Source organism: Dermacentor variabilis, chromosome 7, assembly GCF_050947875.1.
Source record: "Dermacentor variabilis isolate Ectoservices chromosome 7, ASM5094787v1, whole genome shotgun sequence".
Classification (NCBI taxonomy): domain Eukaryota; kingdom Metazoa; phylum Arthropoda; class Arachnida; order Ixodida; family Ixodidae; genus Dermacentor; species Dermacentor variabilis.
Window position 1 is genome coordinate 141,296,465 of NC_134574.1, and position 21,719 is coordinate 141,318,183.

Sequence of the window (21,719 nt, forward strand, 5' to 3'; positions counted from 1 at the left end):
AAAGCATGGCACTCACATTCAGAAGCTTCAACTCTCGTTGTGCTTCTGCTGGGATGATGGTAGAGGTGAGTGATGCTTCCATGTCATCAAGCCAGAGCAGGAATTCGTCCAATCTCACGTTGAACTCTTGCTGCAAGCCGGCCACACCATTCAGCCTCAACGTGCTGCAAAGAGAAATGTAACGACCACCTTAGTGCTCAACTGAATAATGCCCATTCACAACAAAGAAAAATGCAAAGCAAAAATGCATCCTGCAGCACAGACATGTACAGGAGTGCAGAGCAGTGTTCACACCGGGTGTTTGAAAAAGAGATGAGAAGCTCCATGAAATGGGACAACTTTTGCAACACATTCTGTACAAGACACGTCACCAATTGTGTTTCTGGTGGCAAGAAAGTGTGAATTGAAAATTTAGTGGCAAATTTCTGACAATGATTTCACTTTCACAGCAGTGGTTTTTATTTCATGTATACAGCTGGACTGCAAACTTTATATATTAACTGCTGAGGCTCGGTTATTTTATTTTATCAACTGAAGTTTTGATAAGATCAAGCATTTCAATTTCATTTTATAATTCAGAATCCTCAGGGAAAAACCTAATCAGTTTACGACTATTCATTTTTGGGAATACTATGGATATAGTACTATACTAGAACCCTACCACCATGACAGGTGAGACAAATCACTTCGAGCCTCCATTTTCTCGTGAACTTCTGTATTGTTTGCTTAGATACCATCATGACAGTGTCATAGCATGTTCTTGACACTATGAAGCGCATACATTTTATTTCAAGCTATAAAAAAAAAAACATCACATTTTAAACCATTGCAACAAAAGTAATAAACTGCACACCGAATTAATCTTCAAGAACGCGAAGCACATATCATTACAGCATGACAACATAAGAGCACCTCTTAAACATGACTAAGCATGCACAGTTTAGGCTTATCACCTTTGCTGCAGCGTTCCTTCAGCCTCGTTGGATGACTGCTTGACGGCAGAGAGCTGGCTGTCTAACTCCTTCCTGATATCTTCGTCCAGGAGCAAAGTCCCAAGGGACTCACCATAACGCAGCAGCCTGTCGCAGTCGTCCTTGTGCCTCTGCGATTCCTGCCAGAAGCGCACAATGTGTGTAAATGTAAGCACAGGAACTTGAAAACTAGCAAAAGCTGGAGAAACGAGATGGTGTCTTTGTTTCTTATTAACCTCTCATGGACGACTGTTGCTTACAGGCAACATACCAGAAACAATTTCTTTTTTTCCTTGCAGAGTTTCGATATCGAGTGCAAAGTTTCCTGCTAAAATGTTTTCGGCCAACTTTGAGTGACAGGCAGCAAGCTCCCTCTGTTGGTTTAGAGCAGGCACACGGGACAACAAGAAAAACAATATCGAATTTAGCGCCATAAACATGGTCACTGAGAAGGGAGGACATTACAAACAGGACAAGCACGCCCATCAGGACAGCGTCATTATGATGAGACAGTGTCTTCCCCTGTCTGTCATCGTGTCTTTGGAGCTAAATTCATGATTGTTCGACATGCACCGACCAGCCCAACAGCAACTGGTACTAGAGGAAGACGAAGTTTGGCATTCTCATGCTTTTTTTGAAAGCACGGTCAGAGGAGACAGACCTATGCACCATCTTTGGCTGCACTGGAGTCACACACATGATGCAAAGCAAATGAAATGTACACTTATGGTTCATATACGATGAGAACTGCCTGTCTGAATTTCAAACGAAGCCATATGTGGCCTGGCGTGAAGCCCACATTAAGTTTTCTGCCTTTCTCCCTATTGCTGGAAAAGTTTGAACAAAATATTTTTTTTTCTTTTTGTTGACTGTGCTTATTCTCAATGCATTTTGCACATCTAGATAGAAAATAACTTTTTTTATTCTGGCATTTATATGCCTCGTCTGTAACGGGCTAAAGGGACGCTGAAACACTTCTTGAGCATGGTGAAAAAATGTTCCCGAACAGCAGACAATGCAGCTGTGAATGCAGGAGCCAAGCATAGTATTCCACTGAACACAGCAGGACACATGTAATCTCACATATTAGAGTACTTGCTCTCTCCTGAGGATTCCAAACACCTACTCTTTTATCCGTCTCAGGCAACGTCAGTGATGACATCACACAAAGGCGTGACAGCCAATAGATGTCACCTACTGGGCACACGTATGCACTCCTTTCTAGACTTTCTAAGAAACAAGAAAGCAGTGAACGTTAACAGAGCAAAATTTACCGACAACATTTACTGAATGCGGAGCAAAAGTTGCTGAAGTCGTACAGCAATGAGGCTAGGTACAAGGATGTTCATGAAAAAAATAAACAAGAATGCTGCATGCGTTTTATCTGTCTGTGTCCATGTGTGGCCGCCGCAGCAATCGCAGGAGCGCAGTGAGAGCAAATGTATCAAGACATCGTGATGTGCATCCACTTCCAGAGTGCCGAAACCGAAACTTGTTCGTAGAAACAAGGATTAAAATTTATAATAAATTATCTAGGACACTCTGACACTCGCCAACATTCTTATAGGGCTTGGACGTTCATTTCATAGAAAAAGAAAAAGGGAGACAAATCGAAAATGTCATGTTAGTGTTGCTTTAACAAAAGACAACTTGCCTTCAAAAAAACAAGAAGAAAGATCTTGCACAAAATAAGCTGTTAGGTATAATGCCACTTGAGCAAGATTCTTTCATCCTTTAAACGCGGGCTGCTCCAATGGTATATCTGGAGGTTTCCTCCTCTTGCCAAGTGTACTTAAATCCTATAGCAGTGTTCCCTGTTGGTGAAAGTTATGTCAAGACCGGCCGAAGTCGACTCACCTCACTCAATTGTTTTAGCCATTCCGCGGCGTCGCCACTTGGTTTCGACGCGGCCTTGTCGTCAGTCTGTTTCTTCTGTCGGTCCAACTCCTTGCAGGAACTGCTGAACTGTGCCAGGCACTTCCTCGCTTGCTCCTTTTGGCCCGGTGAGAACCTTCCGCATTCCGACAATGCCTTGGCGGCCTTGCTGGTATGCGCTACGTGACTCTTCACGGCCTCTGCTTCCGCAGCGACACAGTCCGATGTCACCTTATCCAAGCACTTGCATGTTGCTTCTACGGCTTGGTTCAGCTGATCCAACTTCTCCTGCAAGAGAGTTACAGATTCACAGCAAGAAATATTGATTGGTCAGCCGGTTGGCAACAAACTTTCAGACAAGTGAGTACAATTGAGAATGTATCACGTGCAATGTATAGGACATTTACTCAACAGACATTGTTAAGGCAAGCAAGTTATGTGAACACAGGTTTTGAATCATGAACACAAGGAACTAAAGACTCACCCTAGTAAATTTGAAAAAAATTTGCCTACACCACACCTGCTAAAATATGAGAAAAATACTGTGAATTTCACGACATTATGCCAATGTGCCAGTACCAAGGTTCCAGCATGAAATGAATAGAAGGAAACTTTGGCGTTTGTTTTCTTCATATTTATAACCAACATTTCCTACCAAATTAACGAAAATAAGTTTTTTTTTTAAAGAGCACTTCACCAAACTGAGCCCATTTTTATTTCTCTTTATGGCCCTTTAAGATATCGTGCCTCGGTACACACCTTGGACACCAGTTCCTGTGAGTAGGGCTGCTGAGAACTGGAGGCGGCAGTCTGGACACCTTGCAGCGCGTCGGCCATGTTTGCGTCGAGATTGTGCAGTTCTTGCTTCAGCGCATCCCAGTGAGAGCACCACCTCTCGAGGTCTCTCGTCCGGGCTTCAAGCGCCTCCAGGCGACGAAGCGATTCACGGGACTGTTTCACGACTTCGTCCAGCCACGGTCCACTCGGTGCGACGCGTGCCAGGTGCTCTTCATGGTTGTGCAGGGCTTTCCAGCGATGCCTTACTCCTTCCAATTGTTTGGCCAGCCGCTGAAGAGAGGCAGAAAAAAAAAAAGCAACTTCATGTATGCACAAATTGTGCTTAGGGTGCTGCTGCAAGTACACTCGTCTACATGCATCCCTAACACCATACATGGGCATGCCTGACATTCACTCACAAAAGCAAATGAGAGTTCACTGGTAGTAGCACTAACTTATCTGCAATTATAAGCACTAGGAGTGTGGATTGGATGCATGCACTTGCGCACTCACATGCACACATACACAATTATCATTGCAGTGTTTGTTAAATAGGTGAAATGAAAATTTTGCTAGTGTTACGGCGACGGGAGCCTCAACTCACTGCCCACCAGTCCAGAAAGGCATTTGGCATACTGCGTCAGTTCATAAAAGTAACAGACTTGAGTGCCCAACAGTAGAAACACTGCACCTAATTTGTAATCTTTCCTCTTGTCCTCTCTTTCCCTTTCTCATCCCACTTTCCATGTGTAGGGTAGCAAACTGGACAGAATCTATACATATATAGCTAACCTCGATGCCTTCCTTTTATTTCCTTCCTTTCTCTCTCTCTTGCTAGCTACATGCAAGTACACAGTCAGGCTAGCACACAGTGTCTTATACTGGGTGCATGGTTTCGAAGATGGTGTCATCGTGGCACAATTTAGCTGCTTTCCCACAGTCAAGTCTGATTATGGGTTTTATAATTAAGGGCGAAGCTATAGCTGTGCTAACACTGTAGGAATGATCAAACAAAACCAGACAGACCAGTTGCACTTGTTATCACAAACAAATTTCAAATAGCGTGCAAGCTCAACTGAAATGATTGCAGACCATGGGCACATGCACACCACGTTCACTGGAGTAAAAAATATATATATATATAGAGGGTTTCCTAAGTGTTTAGCATGCTGGACTCGACGTAACATATACAGGAAAGAGATGACAAACTTTTTAATACATGTTTACGTTTCGGCTGCTGGGTCAGCCTTCATCAGAGTACAGTGTTACTCTACTCTGATGAAGGCTGGTACACCAGCCTAGGAGGTTAATACACCTTACTTCCAAAAACTTTCGTTGTCTCCTTCCTACACGCAGAGAAATGTATGATATATATATATATATAATCACAGTCATAATTCCAGAACGTGTGTTAAAAATTTGCCTCTACTGAACGACACACAAAACCGCGCGGCGTTAACAAGCTTTTCGTGCCATCAGAGAGCACTTGACATCCGAACAGGACCCCGCCCCCCCCCCCCCCCCCGACCGAGACCCTTGGAAAACGCGGTGGTGCTTCGCCGCAAAGCATAGCCCGGGCGGTCTAAATAAATAACTTTGCCTAAGAGATCGACGGTGGGCTAGTTGGCGTTGCATTTGGACGGGGAAACAACGCGTAGGATGAGGACAGTGAAAGATCAACAACACATGCGCTGTGCTTTCATCGTCCTCTTCTACGCGATCGTTTTGTAGTTGTACAGATGACGATCGGTGAGTCTGTTCTTCGATGAGGGCGCGTTCGCCTTCCGTACATTTTTGTCGGTGCTCCGAACTCACACGAACGCTTGATGCTGTGCCACCTATGTTTGTGAGGAACGCGTCTGCCGAGTTCTCGCCCAGGTGATATATGCGCATCCACGCGTTCACAACGTGCAGCAGGCGCAAGCGCTGATCGCACGTTGCCACGAGAACCAAACCGGGATCGGAACGAAAGGTGCATCACCAAACGAAAACGAAACTTCCGAGGTGGAAAGCCCGTCGATTCGCTCGAGACGCCGCGTTCGAATACCGACGACGCGGCGAATAATTCGGCTCACCTCGATCTTGCCATTCGGCGATAACTTCTGCCTCGGATCGGACACGGAAACGAAGCTCCGGCGACCGCGCGACGAAGCCACAACAAGCGCTGCTCGAAAAGCTCGCGCGCACGGAGGGGCCCATTGAAAGATAAGCGTAAAGAAGTCGATAGCGCCTGGCGGCGCACAGATGGAAAGAGTCTCACTCACTAGTGCAGGCGCGATAAGCGAAATCAAGATGGGATTGGAGACCGCGCGCGTCGCCATACTCGAGTTCGTCGCGGTTTCAGTCTGGTTCAGCTGCGTCCGCGACAGATCCGAGGGGACTGCCTCTGGGTGGCGCGCGGCGTAAAAAAAAAATATACCGTATCTGCTCGTGCATAAGGCCCGCAATTCCTTCCTTCGTAACTTCCTTTCTTTCTCTCTTTTAAAAAAATTTGCTAAGTGCGGACTTTTCACGAGGCGGGCTCATATAACTATACTTACTAAAGCCTCAAATTGCGCTCAGACCCCTCAAATGAGCGTCTCGTAGCTCAGACTTCTACGTGCAGAATAACGGAACCATACGGCGGTGGCCGCGGCTTAATTGTAAGTCACCGCGCGCTCGATGACCGCGTAGTCACCGCCAAGAGTCGCCGACCGGACGAAGTGGGCCGTCTTCCATCGCAAGCAGGGGAGGGGGTTTCTACTTCGGCGGCGGTGGCTACGCGCATATGTCGCTGCTGCACGCGCCCTATCTTGAAAGCGATCCGCGGTGGTTATATAAAGGGTCTGTGCGTGTCGAGGGCTGACGGCTTCGTGTGCGCTGTGCTCTCGCCGTCTGAAACGAGAGGCAGCACGAAGGGCAATTCGCTCGCAGCTGCTGCCCCTCTCCCGGCCCCCGGGCCCTGCGCGCGACGAAAGACGGCGCGCTTCGTCCCCGCCTTCCAACCTTGCGTGCGCGAGATCACGCCACCATCGTTCTCTGCTATAAAGATACATGGATGCATTTTTGCCACCCGGACTTAAAACACACTCTAAACATACGCTGTCAAACTTTTATAAGAAGCTAGCATCATGCTTGCATAAAACATTTCAGTAAACAATTCACGAAAATCGGCCTGCTGATCACACAGACAAGGTGACATCTGCAAAACAGCTACGTTCCCGTTTTTTTTACTAAAATTGTACGCTTTTAATTTTTGTTGTTGCACTGCCTTAGAGCGCAGCACCATAGCTGAAAATGTTGATGGTACTTAATGTCCTGCTGTGATAGAAGCTATTTGCTTGAGTGTGCATGGAAACTATATCCCCCTGAACACATACCCAGTCTATCACTATTGCGTGCATTTCCTAACACACTTCGTGACGTGACACACTTCCTAACAGCTGTTATTTTCGTGTCACCCATTTCTCTACTGCATCGACAGGACATCTGCTGCTCCAGTGAGGCTTTATGTTGGATACTATCCCATGCTAAAGTGAAAATGATCAATTGAGAACATGGCCCTTGAAATTAGAAAGGGCACAGTTGCCTCGTCTGGTTATATGTAGCTTCAGCAGGATTACATTTCAGTCGATTTCAACAGGATCCCCTTGAGTCAACCATGTTTTGTTTTTACGTAAGATCACTGTTTTGATAAGCGCCTTTCACTCTGTACAATCAGTTACCCACTCTTCAGCAACTTCTTGGTGTTGCCAAACTTGTGACAGTACTTTAGGTTACAGTACTGTCTGCTAAGCTCTGCTGCCTGCACTTGCTGCTGCCAGCACGAATGTTGTGCGCATGTCTGGCAGTAGTGTCCCTACTTAGTGACTACATTCAGTTTGTAAGTATAGTGCCTTAGGAGAACAAGCTGTAAATGCACAGCTGGAGCAGTCTAATCTCCTGAAACTTATTATAAGGCCAACCTTGGCCAGGATAATGCAACAATTCTTTTGCCTTTTGAACGAACTGACTATGTTATTATATTGATAGGCCAGTTGCGGGTAGTCGCTGATATGAAAAGAATACATTCAAGGGAATCGTTACATTGTACAGGCTCCTCTTTTCTTTTGACAACAGAGGCAGTCCTTCTTGTCAATTGAGCTTTCGTGATGTAGCCAGAACATTCTGTATGCCTCTTGAGCCTTTTCACCTGAATAACCAGCGTCACGGGGTAACTAGTTGAAAAAGCTAGTCACTATCAAACCGTATAGGTACAGGTTTAACTGAAATAATGACTGAACAATCGCTCAGCAGTAATTGTTTTCAATAAAAGTTATGTGGTCTGGACACACAACGTGATGTCACATTACCTCATGCTGGAACAGTATCGAGATGAAGCGCAGGTCCAGCACAGGCAACGATGACAGCTGCAGCACCTCCGACTGCTCCAGAGCCGAGAGCTGCCCGTTGACAACGTCCAGTGAAGTCCAGAATGCGATCCAGGGCCTCAGCCAGAGCCAGGCTTCTCCAGCCCGCGCCCTTGCTTTCTGTGCCATCTGTTCCATGGCCCCGTCCAGCTGGTCACAAGACTGGGCATGGTCCCGTGTGGACCGGCGTTGCCGCAGGGATGCGAGCATTGGCTTGAATGTCGCCAGCCGCAGTTGCAGGTTGCCAACATCTTCGAGGTGCTGCCTGCACGTCGCTGGGTCTTGGAAGGGAGGGCCTGTTGCGCTGGTGAGCGTCTGCCGTGACCTCTGGCTGAGCCGGAGCAGGTCCGTGCAACTGTCTTCCAGGGGCGCCTTCTGCAGCAGGAGTCTTCGGGCGCTGCCCCAGATAACGATGAGCCGGTGGCAGAGGAGCCTCCAGCGCCGAAGGAGGTCATCGGAGTTGTCTGTCCGGATGCAGTGAAGGTTGATGCCCAGTGGAATCACGTCTCGGGACAGTTTCTGCACCACAGAGAATTGCCAGGAAATGACATGACTGAAACGCTCTCAAATACAGGTGCGCATGATGGCTCACGTGGTCAGCTTGCAAAGTGCCGCAGATGGGCACAGAGACAATAGATTTGTCTGTGATTACTAAACACTTTCCCAGACTCTGCACATTTTTGTGCATGCTTTTTGTACCATCTAAACGTTGATCTTATGGTTTGGATATTGTCTTGTTCTTGCTTAGAATATGGTGCAGGGTAAAAATCAAATTATTTGAATGTCTCTTCTGAACAGCCACAAGGCTGGGTAAGTGCAAGAAGATGTGATGTCGTTTCGTGCAAGGCATTGTTTACATTTGTCCCCACAAAAGAAAAGTTCATGCATTGCATGTGTATTGGATATCATGAAGTTAGTCTTAGTGGTGGTAGTGTCTGTATATGACATCTATATACTACGGGTGAGGTCACAATAAGTAAACCTGACAGAAGATGACTGAAGAGGATGGGGTTGGGGCAGGTACACTGCAAGCATATGTAAACAAATGGGCATGACTTACCTCTAGCTTAGCACACAGGTCGCGCAACTTCTCTACACTCCAGTCACTTCCGGGTTCTCTTGGGAGCACCTGCACCACATTTGTGCACCACACAATTTACCGACTGACTCGTGAACTTTGAAGAGCTTTAGCATTTGTTCATTTCCGCATAACTTTTGAATTCATCCTGCCCTTTACGGTTGTCTGCACAACTTTAGTGCAAATTACTGGCAGGGTCGTTTCGGCGTTGCTTTCACATTTAAACGCATGCCGACTGCAGCATATCACCTTTTAATGACTTCTCACTTCTCTGCTTCGTTCGAAAGGAGCACTGATGCTCATTCAATAGGCTCATTTATTATAGAAGCTTTATAACAAAGACTGCAATATTTCTTGCGCACCTTGCATGCGTCCTAGTCTGAATGAGTTCCTCACCTTCTCCAGCTGTTTGAGTTCCTGTTCGAGTTTTGCCGGGTGTGCGGCGAAGCCCAAGGCTGACCAGTCGCAGTGGCGATGCGGCGCCGACCGCGGCTCCATGAGCGCCGGTGCGGAAGCTTGTAGGGCGTTGATTCTTGCTTTCAGCGGCGACGGGTCCAGGAGTTGGCTGGAAACGTCTGCAGAGGTGAGATCTCTCAGAGCGGAACGAACGTCTGCTCTCGCTGCTGCCTGGGCGTAGCTAAGTTCGGCGCCTCCCCCGGTGTCCTCTTCGTGAGCTGCCTTCAACGCCAAGTTGACAAGCTTCTCCTCCGCCGTCAGCCACAGTAACCAGAGTGAGTGCAGCTGAAGCATTTCCCGGTGCAGCTGAGACGTCTTCTCCTTGAGTTGGTGCCACCTGGTACGTTTGAGGGACGAAAGGACAGATCACTAGGTTGAACATTTTTGTTTTCTCTTAATGAGTGCCAGCTTTCGAAAAGCTTGAGCCTACACCACAGAAAAGTCGGTGAAGCCTTTCCATTATTAAGAGGAAGCTTTTACTCAGTGCCAACTCTGACTTCCCCTATTTAGACACACACGAAGCTCAAGAATGCTCTCACTTAGCTGAACTTTACTGACTGTAGAAAGCAGAATTTTTATTTAGGGCTTCAATTTTTAGATTGCTAAAAATCAGTAAGTTAAAAAAATGACAACTGAAGCACAGTGTTTACATATTTGTAGCTCTGCACCAAAAACAAATGTTGCAGTTCTCTAAGGTGCACCTGTTTAGGCATTTAAAGAGGTCAAATTGGATACAGGGGCTTACAGCAAATGTGAAATTTTTACAGTACTCGTGACAGCACTAACTCTTTTAAGCAGAGCGTGTTCGAGGTTTGTACACACCTGCACAGGTGTACCACAATGGTCCCACTAACAAATTAGTGGTATATTTCGGAGCTGTGTATAATAAAAAATATCTTGTCCACTTTAGATATTTTCGACAGGTGCTGCCGTCATAACTGCGATAATTGTTTTTCATTGCTTAGTTACAGAACTGTAAACTTGATGTTTCAATTTATTTTAATTCTTTTAATTTGGCAAATTTCAACAATTTTCGCAATAAGAAATTGATGGCCTAAATAAATATCTGCTCCATACAATCGGAAGATTTCCACTCTTTCTTTTAAATGCAACATATGTTCGAATTCGGTGCAATGGCTGCTGAGAAAAACAATTTATTTGTTCTCATTTACACAGACAGGAGCTCCTCAGGTAAAGCGTCCTCCTAAATTCACGAATTTTTCATCTCTTGCCTCAGTGCTAGCTTACTCTTTGTGGCGGTTCCACATTCTGCTAGCTAATGACTTGGATTTTTGCTCATCATTCCGTTTACATTAATTTTCATTCCTTCGCCGACATTTCCTGCTGCCACTATAGGAATGTCACTGACACAGATGATTATCCGTTCTCTGCCCGCATCTGCACTTCCCTGCGTGTGTCGATGTAACTGCCTTGCTCTGAAACACTGAATTTGACAAATTCTCTACAGCACATTGCCCAAAGAAACGTGTAGAAACCTTGTAGAAAAGTGCGTGTCATTGGGTGTGCTTACTGAAGTGCGCAGGGAATTGGTGCACATGCCAGTTCACTGGGTCAATCTCGAAGACAGTGAGGGTCGTTACACACTGTCCACACAAATAATAAGTGAGGTCAGTGATGTCCAATACTTGGCGTCTATGACATACTTCCGGCTTTGCAATTGCTTCCGGCTGACGCAGTTGGCAAAAGCATGGCCTTCAAGATTAGCTTCTGTTATGCAGTGAGAGCTGTTGCTGGGGAGTGCATTTGGACAGAACCTATTGTGAGCAATCCCACCAAGTGGCCACTTAAATGCATGACAAAGTGCACGTGTGTCCAGACTTGTATGACAACTAGTATAGTAGAATCTCATTAATTCGCACTCCAAGGGGAACCAGAAGTTTATTTGAATAAAACGGAGTTCGAACAAAGAAGAGTCCCTTAGCGTCTGCTCAATTGTGCGGTACAGTGCACAAAACCATGACCATCACTGGGCTCGCATTGAAAGTCTTATATTTCCTCCATCAGCACATGACGACATGGACACGTGCCGGAAAAAAGCCTAGGTTCTGTATAAAATCCAAATGCGATAAGATCATGCCTCGCGCGCAGTTTGTTGTCGGTGCGTGCGAAAACATGCCAGGGTGAGACGAGAAGGATGGTGGCTTGATGCGTGCTATCCTCCTGCGTACCCCATGTTGGAGATAACATGATCGAGCATGCAGTAATGTGTTTAATAAAGTGTGCACTAGGAGAGAGGGAAGGAGGGGGAGGCAGAGGCATACGTAGTGTAGTAACGTGATCAAGTGGGTACTGAGGTCTCCTTCCCGTTCTTTTTTTAAGCCACATGGGAAAGGAGGGGCGACACCGTAGCTAGCGATGCAACGAAAATTCGCCTTTGGCTCAGATTTGTCCGAAAAGTGGTGTCCATGGGATTGAGAAATTTTGTTGGAAATGACTGTTGAAGTGGTTCTTGGAGTTCGAATTCGCACAAGTTTTTCTCTATTAAAATACACAGGACCTTGCCAGGACCAACAGAGCAGTTCAGATTACCCGTCAGTTTGAATGAAGAGATTTCGAATTATCGAGATTTTACTGTACTACACTTGCCTGTCCCGCAGTTGCCGAACTTTCTCCAGCGATGTCTTCTCAGGCTTGCGTCCATCACTGTCGGTCAGGTTTGCCTGAGCAGCCTCCAGACTACCCAGCAGTGGTCTCTCCTGTTTCTCCAGTGTCTGGCCCAAAGCCTGGAGCACCACATCAAGAAGGAGGGGCAAGTGAGAGGGAAGCACACATGGTAACCTGTATCATTTAGCTATGCAAGAGGTGCTTGGAAAGAGCCGAATCAAACAAAAACGTTTTGAGTGGCCTAGACAGAATCTCATTGGTCAATGAGAACCGGAACCATGATGCTGTCGCATTGTAGTGACAATGAATAACCAGACAGTGCCAAAACTGTGAGTCACAAACTGCGAGTCCGTCATGTGCGTCAATGTGACTATCACACAAGATCTCTTTCTCAGTGGACTGAGTTCTATAAACAAAAACCTCGGACATGAGAAATGAAAAGCCAACACTAGATGTTATGCATCATTGAATTGAGGTGACTGTCTTGTGTCTCAATGCATAGTAGGCTATGAGGGACATAGAAATGAGTACAGGGGATTTATTTTTTATCATGTGGATTTCATTTATCATGTAGAAACACAAGAAGAGAGGCACTTTCATATTCTGCTCCCATCAAAACGCACCCACCACAGCTGGGGACCACACCTGCAACCTTATGATCATGAAGAACACCACAGCCACTGGACAACCACTCAGGTAATCATGAATGACAATGAATGAACAGCCTACAGGCACTCCTACCAGTTATTTGCTAATGTTTTGTTTCACTTTGGTTCACAGGGCTATGGAAACTTTTATATACATTTAACTGTGGTTGCAGCACATATAATGAAGTCATGCTAACATTGTAATGGCACGTTTAAATGAAAATGCTTGAGTTCTTAAAAAAGATAGCCCTTGCTCGCTCTCAATATTTGGAAAACATAACATTTCAGCCACCCGCCACGGTAGTTTAAGGGCTATGGGATTGCGCAGCTGAGCTTGAGCTTTCAAATTTGATCCCAGCTGCGGCAGCCACATTTCTACGGGGCGAAATGCAAGAATGCCCGTGTGTACTTAGATTTACGCGAATGTTAAAGAACCCCGGGTGGTGGAAATTAATCCGAAGTCCCCCACTACGGCATGCCTCAAAATCAGATCGTGCGTTTGGCACGGAAGACCCCAGAATTTAAATAATTTAGCATTCAAGCCAGTTCAGTAATTCCTTCTTGACAGTACCTACTAGTGTGCAATATTCCAGTTCCAAGTGTATTCGAGTGCTTGAGTGAGTCTAACTCAGATTTGTGAGCTAGCATGCTACAAGAGGAGCACGCCGCAGCAACGGAGAACTTGCCTCGAGCGCTGGCAGGTAGCTGGCGTACAGCTCGGGGGAGCAGTTCAAGTAGCGCTGCAGACAGTCGTCGGCCTGGGTGAGGAAGGACTCGACTGCGTCCAAGGAGTTGTCGAAAGTGCTGACCTCCCCGAGGGCACCTTCGAGGCTCTGGCTTCGCTTGCTGGCTTCCTTTTCCATTGCGTCGTGCTGTTTGCGCAACGCAGCAACATCCTGTCCCTTCTTCTCCAGGCTGTCCAGAGCTGCCTTCTGTGACTTCAGCATTTCTCTGATCCACTGAAAGGGATGAAGACGAGTTGGGAAATGAACAACAAAGAATGTGGATCGCAGGAATAAAATATTTCGGAAAATTCGTGGCAGAACAAAAGTGTAGCCATCTGATCTTAGCTTAATCTTTCTTTGAACTTATCATTACCTAGTTTTGCCTGGCTAAAAAACACTGTTTGTTTTGTTGGCTGAAAGCCTAAATCTTGTATGCCTTTGAGTATCATTTGAGAATGCTCTGGCAAAGGCACGTAACACAGAAACTAAGTCTTGGTACAAGAAGCGTGTTCCAATATTTTTAGCGCAGCAATATTGTTAGTGAAACAATATTATCGCTGTAACACCTTTTTTTATGCAGTAAGACCTTGTTATAATAGAGTTCTATCTGAGAGAAAAATAACTTTGTTATATCTAATATTTGTTATAGGCATATAATCGTTACATGCTGATATTAGCGAGAACCGTTTTGGATTTGCGTCACTATATTTGATAATCTGCAATATACATGTTTGTTATATTGAGAATTGACACACAGCTTGAATGTAGCCTTACATGGCCTTCATAGCTCCGCCAGTGAGCTGCGAAATGACAAGTTGAAGATATTACGAGTTACTGCGTGTTGCCGCACTTAGTATCACATCGGCTCGATGTGACGTGACGGGTGTTATCACTGGAAAGCTGCTGATTGCAGTGTCTTTTTGTATTTGCTTGTAAACTCAAATCGTGACTCCTGATCAATCGGTGGCATTCGACTTACGTTTAGCCGAAGCTTCACTCACCTTAATCACGTACAAGCAGGACCTAATGTGCAGACGCCGCGTGGGCTTCTCTCTAGTGACCTGCTTCAGAGCGGCCTGCGTTGCTTCCATGCTAGGTCTCAACTCGCAATGTGCCGCCATGGCACGGTCGTGCTCGCCTGCCCTCCTCTTTGCCAACCTGAGCTGCTTCAACAGCAGCACTATGATGATGTGCCATCGGCTGAGGACGACGTACAGGCTCCGGCGTGCTTCCTCGTCGGCAGCTGGGCATGATGACAAAGCCGACAGCAGGGCAGGCTTGCAGGCCTCCATTTCTTCCTTGCATGCCTGGGGGCCAACGAACGAACTTAAATCAGTATGCCAAACACGCAAGAAAAAGCACAAAAAATGCCCTTCTTCCACAAGAAAAACAAAACCGAATGTTCGAAATGGACATGAAAGGACACTGCAGGCCTGCGTGTGTAACGCACAAGTCCGCAGGTTACGTGGATATTATTTATCTCTTATACCCTTACTGGTAGAAGATTTAATGTACACTCATCAATACAAAAATGAAACATACAATATAGAAGTTTCTGCACCTACCATGGGTTCCTTGGTCACAAATATACAGCAACTGCATTTATGTATGGAATGAATGATATAGAGTCGAACCTAGATATATTAAACTTGGATATATAGAATTATTGGCTATATCGAATAGCTTTATAATCCCCTTGACAATCCCATGCAAAAGTATAGCGAGGCACTACGCGTACATCGACCTCCCATTCACCGCCACATTCGATACATTGAACGCTATGTCGCACTGTGCCCCTGCAAGTGCACTTCTCCTAACGGAGACGCGATCAATTCTTGCGTCGACGGAAATATTTAATGCCAACAAACTTGCAACGGCATTGTTTTGGCAGATCCTGTCAAACGAGAGACTGCATCTGATGGGCCATGGTACATGCCTCTCTCAGATTTAATTGCTGCGATGGATGGCTCGTGCAAGCTGCAGCCGTTTGTTATTGACAAGAGCCGACTGCCACTCTGCTTCAAAAGTGCAAGAGGCCTCCCAATCCAATACACGTTCCATAAGCTTGAAAGTGTGGACAACATCCGATCTTTAGTCTGAGTGGCTCCAGGCATAGGATGCCGAACTGGAGATGCTGTGCTGCCAGTTTTTTTTTTTTTTTTTTTGTAGACAAAGGTTTTCTACGAATGCATTTCAGAATTCCCTGAACTGCCAAGATGAAACCGACCCCAGCCTCCACTTGGACAGATCTCTATGTAACAGTTTGAAATTAACAAAATTGACATGCGCCACAGAGTTGCCATTATGTCCCACGAAAGGCTTGCACAAAATGACAAATAAATGTCAACATATTCCAGTTTCTAAAGAAGGCACACAGTTTTTAATGCAGAAAGTGTACGCAAGCGACGCACAATACATGGAACCAGCAATGCCTGCACAGAAGGAATGCCATCAACGAAGTTGTCACTTTTTTTTTTTTTCAATTCTGGCTTCAAAATTGATGTGAACTGCTTGTTAATACCTGAAGCATGGGGAGGTCTGTCGTTGGAAGATGCTGGGCCGCTTGTTCCGTTGCATTCAGCAGCTCTTCCACTGCCTTTTCAAGGTTATCTCGGTCAGAATGGTCGGCCAGAGTTGACCAGCTTGCACGAGCTTTCTGCAGGTCTTCCTGCAGCTTGCTAAGCCGCTGCCTCAGTTTTCTGGTGTCCGTTTCCAGGCTTTCGAGGGAAACCATGTCGCCCGATGGCTTTTTAGCAGCAATCTGCAGGCTCCTCTCTGCCTCGTGCACGTGCCTGGCCAACTGGAAATGAATCGAGTGCCATCAAAGCCTTGAAAAAAAATTTGACATCCTAGTCAGTCTGTTTTAATTGGTTTTAAATCTTGCACAGGACAAATGCTTCAACCAGTGGCCTACAATTATCCCCATCCTGTGTCAACTGAACCCTTCCAATGCCTACAAATTTTCTCATCTCATCATTTTATCTAACAAACACTGTAATGTTGTATTATTTTCTTCTTCTTCAATCCTTGATGGACCACTACCGCAAGCAGTGCACTACGTTTCTGGTTACATGTGGTCACCACGAGAAGGCTGGGTAAGCTTGCTAACTAGCAAACGTGAGTAAAACGCCCTAAATGGGTGAAAGTACTTCACTATCCCCCAAACAGCTTGCTATTCCCCAAAAAGTGCAAACAGAATGATGGGTAGTACATGAATGTGTCTAATCTTTGTGTTTATGGCTTCGGACGTTCTTGTGGCTTCATTTGCTATGCTTTATCTGCCTTTATTGCCTTAAATGCTAAGGTACTCACATTTTTCTAAACACATGAAGGCAATAAGACTCTGCATGCATGCATGCATGCATGATCAGTGAAAATTATTGCACTTATAGTGCAATATTTTGTTGGGAATGATCAGCTTGCACAATCACAATGTCGTCTGAAGCTGGAAGGACAAAGTTTAAATGAAATGTGGCTCTGGCGCAGCAAAACTAAGCGGAAAGAAGAAGGGACAGAAAGAGCGCCAACTTCTTTCCGCTTAGTTTCGCTGCGCCAGAACCACATTTCAAGCGTGAACCAAGTGGCCCAACATCCCATTCTGCTGAATGACAAAGCTTAAGAAAATATATCTACTGCCCACCATCCCTGCATTGACTGATCTACCACGCTTCTAGCTCTCATAAATACTGGCACCGCATTTTCCTCTAGCAATTTTCGTAGAAAACTGTGCTTACAAGAACTATGCCAGCTCTTTTTCCTGGCTGCCCCACTTACTTCAATGGTCTTTGTTGGTTGTTTAGCCTGTGGCTGGCTGTCCTTGAGCAACTTCTCAGCAGTCGTGATGGCGGCATTGGCTTTGTCCAGCGCCTCCCTGGTCTGACGCAAGCGGGCTACCTCGCGGCGCAGCCAAGCTGTTCTCCTCGACAGGAGCATCCAGTACTCATGCCAGACAAGCAACAGCACCGCTGGCTGCTGCTCCGGAGGCACGTGAGGCCCTAGCACAACTTCCCTGGACAGGTCCTGAAGGTTGTGGATGTAGGGCACTCGCATGCGAGCTTTGCATTCCAGGTCCTGCAAAGGAATCGCGGCTTCTAGTAAAGTGAATGTCCTGTAGTATGAAAAGAAGGACAAGTTTTTGACGGGACAGTGACTCTTGTCGTACAGTTCCTTCGTCTCTTCTGACCATTATGCTACCATTATTTCTATTATTACCAAGTCACTAATTAACATTACCATTACATTATTTAGTGTGACCTTTATAAAGCTGGAGTGTTTTCGGCTGTGACCTGACCCGGCAACTTTATCTGAAAAAAATGTTACCAGGACTGCTCAGCTCACAATAATATAAAGAGAACGTTGGCTTTGTTCTGGAAAGACAAAAACAAGCAAATGGGCAGACACACACCTCAAGAGATCGCAGCGCTTCTTCCAACGACTCCAGGGATGTAGGGGCACTGGGCTCCCAGAGTGGATGCTCCTGCATCCAAGTGAGCTGCTCTCTCGTAGCGTCCTCGAGCTTCTTCAGCGCCACAGCCGAAGATCTAAGTTGGGCCAATCTGGCCTCAGCGAGCGTGTCTGTTGGGGAACCCTCCATTGGAGCCTCAGCGGACAGATCACTCTGGCTGGACAGGTGCTTTCCAAGAGCGTCGAGGAACTGGACTTCCTGTAGTGCCTCCTGACCAACAGAAAGCAAAGAAGTCTCGCGTGAGCAGACATACGGTGAAACATGGCAGAATGGGGTAGGTGGCCCTACGCAAAACACGACCACTGGGCTCCCTTACATGCATTCAGCAGTCATCAGCAGTTCATTTTATGTCCACTGCAGAATGAAGGCGCCTCTCCCAGCGATCTCTGGCTTGCACCAGCTGACCCCATCTTATATGTGAAAATTTCCAAATTCCGTCACACCACCTAGTTTTCTGCCATCCTCGCCCGCACTTTCCTTCTCATGGCAGCCATTCTTTAAACTCTAATAGACCACCGGCCCTATGCATTACAGGGCCTGCCCTGTTCCATTCTTTTTCTTCTAATGTCAACTAGAATATCGGCTACTATTGTCTTCTCTTCAATCCACACTGCTGTCTTCCCATCTCATTTAATTTATGCTCGTCATTTTTCGTTCCATCGCTCGTTGCGTAGCCCTTAGCTTCTCTAGGTTCATTGTTAACCTCCTAGTTTCCAACCATAGCTCAGTACTCGTATAACGCAACGATTGCGCTCCTTGTCTGCTTATCACAGTAAAATGATATGTAGCTGTTAGGGTTGAAAGAATGAGAGCTAGCAACATGGTGGGCTGCTCACCTTGACGGAATCCTCAATGTCCTTCAGTTGCTGAGGGCTGCCCGTGGGAGACCATGGGGCAATCAGGGGTTCCAGGAAGGTTTCCTGTGCCTTGGCAGCTGCCTTGCAGCCTGCCAGCCTGTTTTGCAGGGCCTGTTGTCTCAGGGCCCTACGCACCAGGAGCTGACACTACATGCAAGAAATTAACGAGTCAACGTGAACATCAATTACCACTTTGCTTCCCATGCGAAATCTCTGGGACACATTATCACAAGACGTGTCTGTAGAGGCGTAAGCTTTGATTTCGTAGACTTGCACGTTACTGATTTCTGGTAACCTTTGCCTCTGATTTTGAAAACTTGTATTTCAGTGGTTTCACGTAACATTTGATTTTGGAGACTTGTAAAGCACTGTTCCTATGTTTTGACATTGTACAGCTGCAATGTGGTTTTGTCGAGTGGGGCACAACGGCAGCAAAGGTATTGAGTACACAACAGCTCCCGTGGCAACAAAGCCAGCAAAGGTGATGTGTGGAACAGAACTGACGAAACTTTATTTCTGGTTTTGCTGAAGTACTCTGCCAAGGTTTATGCACACACATGACGTGAACACATCATGCAAGCAGGCAAATCTCAGCTGCTCACCTTGCGCCACCTGTCCAAGAAGGCATGCACTTCACGACACATCACCCGTAGGTGTTTGAATTTACAATATATTGACGAGTTGCGCTATGCTGTTGGATCTCACTCAGGTTTTAGGAGATACAATCTACCAGTAACTCAGTTCGTATTTTGTCTCGAAATGCTGTTTCTTTTGTCGAAAGGAATGAAGTCACTACATGCATGATGGCACTTGACATGCAGGATGTCTAGTCAGCCTACCATCATATCTTGTTGCTCAAAAGCTTGGGAGGGAGAGAGACAAACCCTTGCCCTCATCCGACAGAGATTTCTAGTGCTGATACGTACTTCTGTGGGTATGACATGACAGCGCTGGAAAACAGCAACACTCCCAGTGGCTCTGTTTCTTTTGACAAAGACTGCACATATGCTGCTGAAAAGTGGGCCGCCAATCACCTAGAATATTCTGTGCTCCTATTTCCTATTAATGCTTTGCGTCACTTAAAGCTGTCCTTAATTCTGCACACAAACATATGTGCTAAGCTTTGGCTTTCTTAGTTCCTTCTTGAGCCACTTGATCGAGCTATTTGCACCTCAAGCACAGATCTTATGAAGACGATTAAAATATTTTCCTATTAGCCTATTAACGGATGTTACAAAATGAACACTGGATCATGGAAAGGCTACCGGCACAAAAGGAACACCCCAGGACAAAAATAATTTTCAGTCTGCAGCTGATATTACAGCAACGAAATGGCATGAATGCAGGACAACAGTTAAAGGACACAGGATGCAGCACTGTGTCCAGTGTTCATGCCATTTCTTCACACCTGATAAGCCACCAACTCGCTCGCATGTGCAGCCTGCGGTGACTCATATTGGTTACATTCATAATGTCATGCATCACTCTATGCCACAAAAACGAGCCCACGAAACCTGCCGCAGTTGAAAAGCAAATCATTTCCTTATGTTCCACACATACCTGGCACCATAGCATATGCAGCCTCTGTGAACACTGTGCAAGGCTCGCCACAGCAGGTGTGCGACTGGCAACGTCAGTGTCTTCAGGTGCAGACGGCACGGTGGCCCTTGTCAGCTCCCTTACTTCGGCCCGTGCTGAGCACAGTGCTTCAATCCAGGCTTCCACCTGTAGAAAGGTGTTAATCAAGCATGAGCACAGAAGAAAAAAGTTGCTTTCTTAAATGAGCTATGCATTTGAGAGGAAGAACTTCAACATACTTTGATAATATATTCGAACACTGTGTGGCACAACATCAAGTTCTCATAACATTAAAGTGAGTGTATTTAACAGCATGAATTGCATATTCTTTGTTGATTGCTTTGTAGTTTTACTCTGTAAAACGAAGGGAGACTGTGTTGTCGCAAAGCTAACTTTAAAGGAAAATACACCAAGTGAGTTAATGCACGTTTCAGCATTTTTTCTATCTTTTGTTTAATTCGACCCGACGGATAATTCGAACAGTTTTGTCTGTGCCGTCAGGGTTGAATTAACGGAAGTCGACTGTGTCTCTATCACTGGACGCTGATTGCCTAAGCCAGCAGGCTTGTAGCTCCAGTGAAGCATTGCATCCGCCGCCACGTCATGTGAAAGTATCTCCGAAAGTGATTGGGAGAGATTACGGCCCTGCATCACCTAAAAAACTATTCAGTGACATTGTAGAATCTGTGCCCAAAATTGTTTTTCAATTGCTCCAGCTCTAAGTAAAAGCTTCACTACGACAGCTTCGCATTATCGTGTGTGCTTACCTTTCTGATCCAGTCAGGGTCTCCTTCACGAATGCGATCCAGCTCTGGTGCCAGCTCCTGGTCGACCTTCTGCAGCAGGTGACAAGCTTGTTCCTGAAAAAAAATTACGGAGCATATTTAGTGGCCGTTGGGTGCTCAGTAGAGCTCAGCTGTGTGAACAGCGAGTGAAAATGAGGAAATTAAAGTAAACTTGTAGTGAAGTATGCTCGAGTCCATTTTGTATTTAAAAAGCTGACAAGTGCCATTGGAACTCCAAACACAGGACAGCAGCAGCTCAGATCAAACATGCAGCATGACACATGCAATGTTTGTGATCAAAGTAGTAAGTGAAACTGTGCATGATGTTGGGTAGTTAGGGTGAAACAACAATTAACTATTACTCACAAAAACATAAAAAGAAACAAAAAGACTGTAATATGACTACACATCAATTCAATGGCAGCCGGTTCTTAGATGTACCATTATAGTAAATTTAAATAAAAATTGTGGGGTTTCACTGTCATGAAGCTC

At 45.8% G+C, this 21,719-nt stretch overlaps 1 protein-coding gene across 1 annotated transcript in view; it reads right to left on the bottom strand.

Moving 5' to 3' along the window:
• LOC142588869 (uncharacterized) overlaps positions 1 to 21,719 on the bottom strand; it is a 371,216-nt gene that overhangs the window by 20,283 nt on the left and 329,214 nt on the right. Inside the window, exons 130-145 of the mRNA XM_075700688.1 lie at positions 21,210 to 21,302; positions 20,425 to 20,589; positions 18,844 to 19,011; positions 17,948 to 18,217; positions 17,317 to 17,613; positions 16,064 to 16,342; positions 14,544 to 14,849; positions 13,504 to 13,776; positions 12,153 to 12,289; positions 9,486 to 9,882; positions 9,072 to 9,140; positions 7,955 to 8,530; positions 3,606 to 3,914; positions 2,829 to 3,134; positions 954 to 1,111; positions 17 to 164 (exon numbers count right to left, since the gene is read on the bottom strand). Coding sequence (XP_075556803.1) covers positions 17 to 164; positions 954 to 1,111; positions 2,829 to 3,134; positions 3,606 to 3,914; positions 7,955 to 8,530; positions 9,072 to 9,140; positions 9,486 to 9,882; positions 12,153 to 12,289; positions 13,504 to 13,776; positions 14,544 to 14,849; positions 16,064 to 16,342; positions 17,317 to 17,613; positions 17,948 to 18,217; positions 18,844 to 19,011; positions 20,425 to 20,589; positions 21,210 to 21,302 — 3,951 coding nt within the window. The remainder of the gene's footprint in view (positions 1 to 16; positions 165 to 953; positions 1,112 to 2,828; positions 3,135 to 3,605; positions 3,915 to 7,954; positions 8,531 to 9,071; positions 9,141 to 9,485; positions 9,883 to 12,152; positions 12,290 to 13,503; positions 13,777 to 14,543; positions 14,850 to 16,063; positions 16,343 to 17,316; positions 17,614 to 17,947; positions 18,218 to 18,843; positions 19,012 to 20,424; positions 20,590 to 21,209; positions 21,303 to 21,719) is intronic.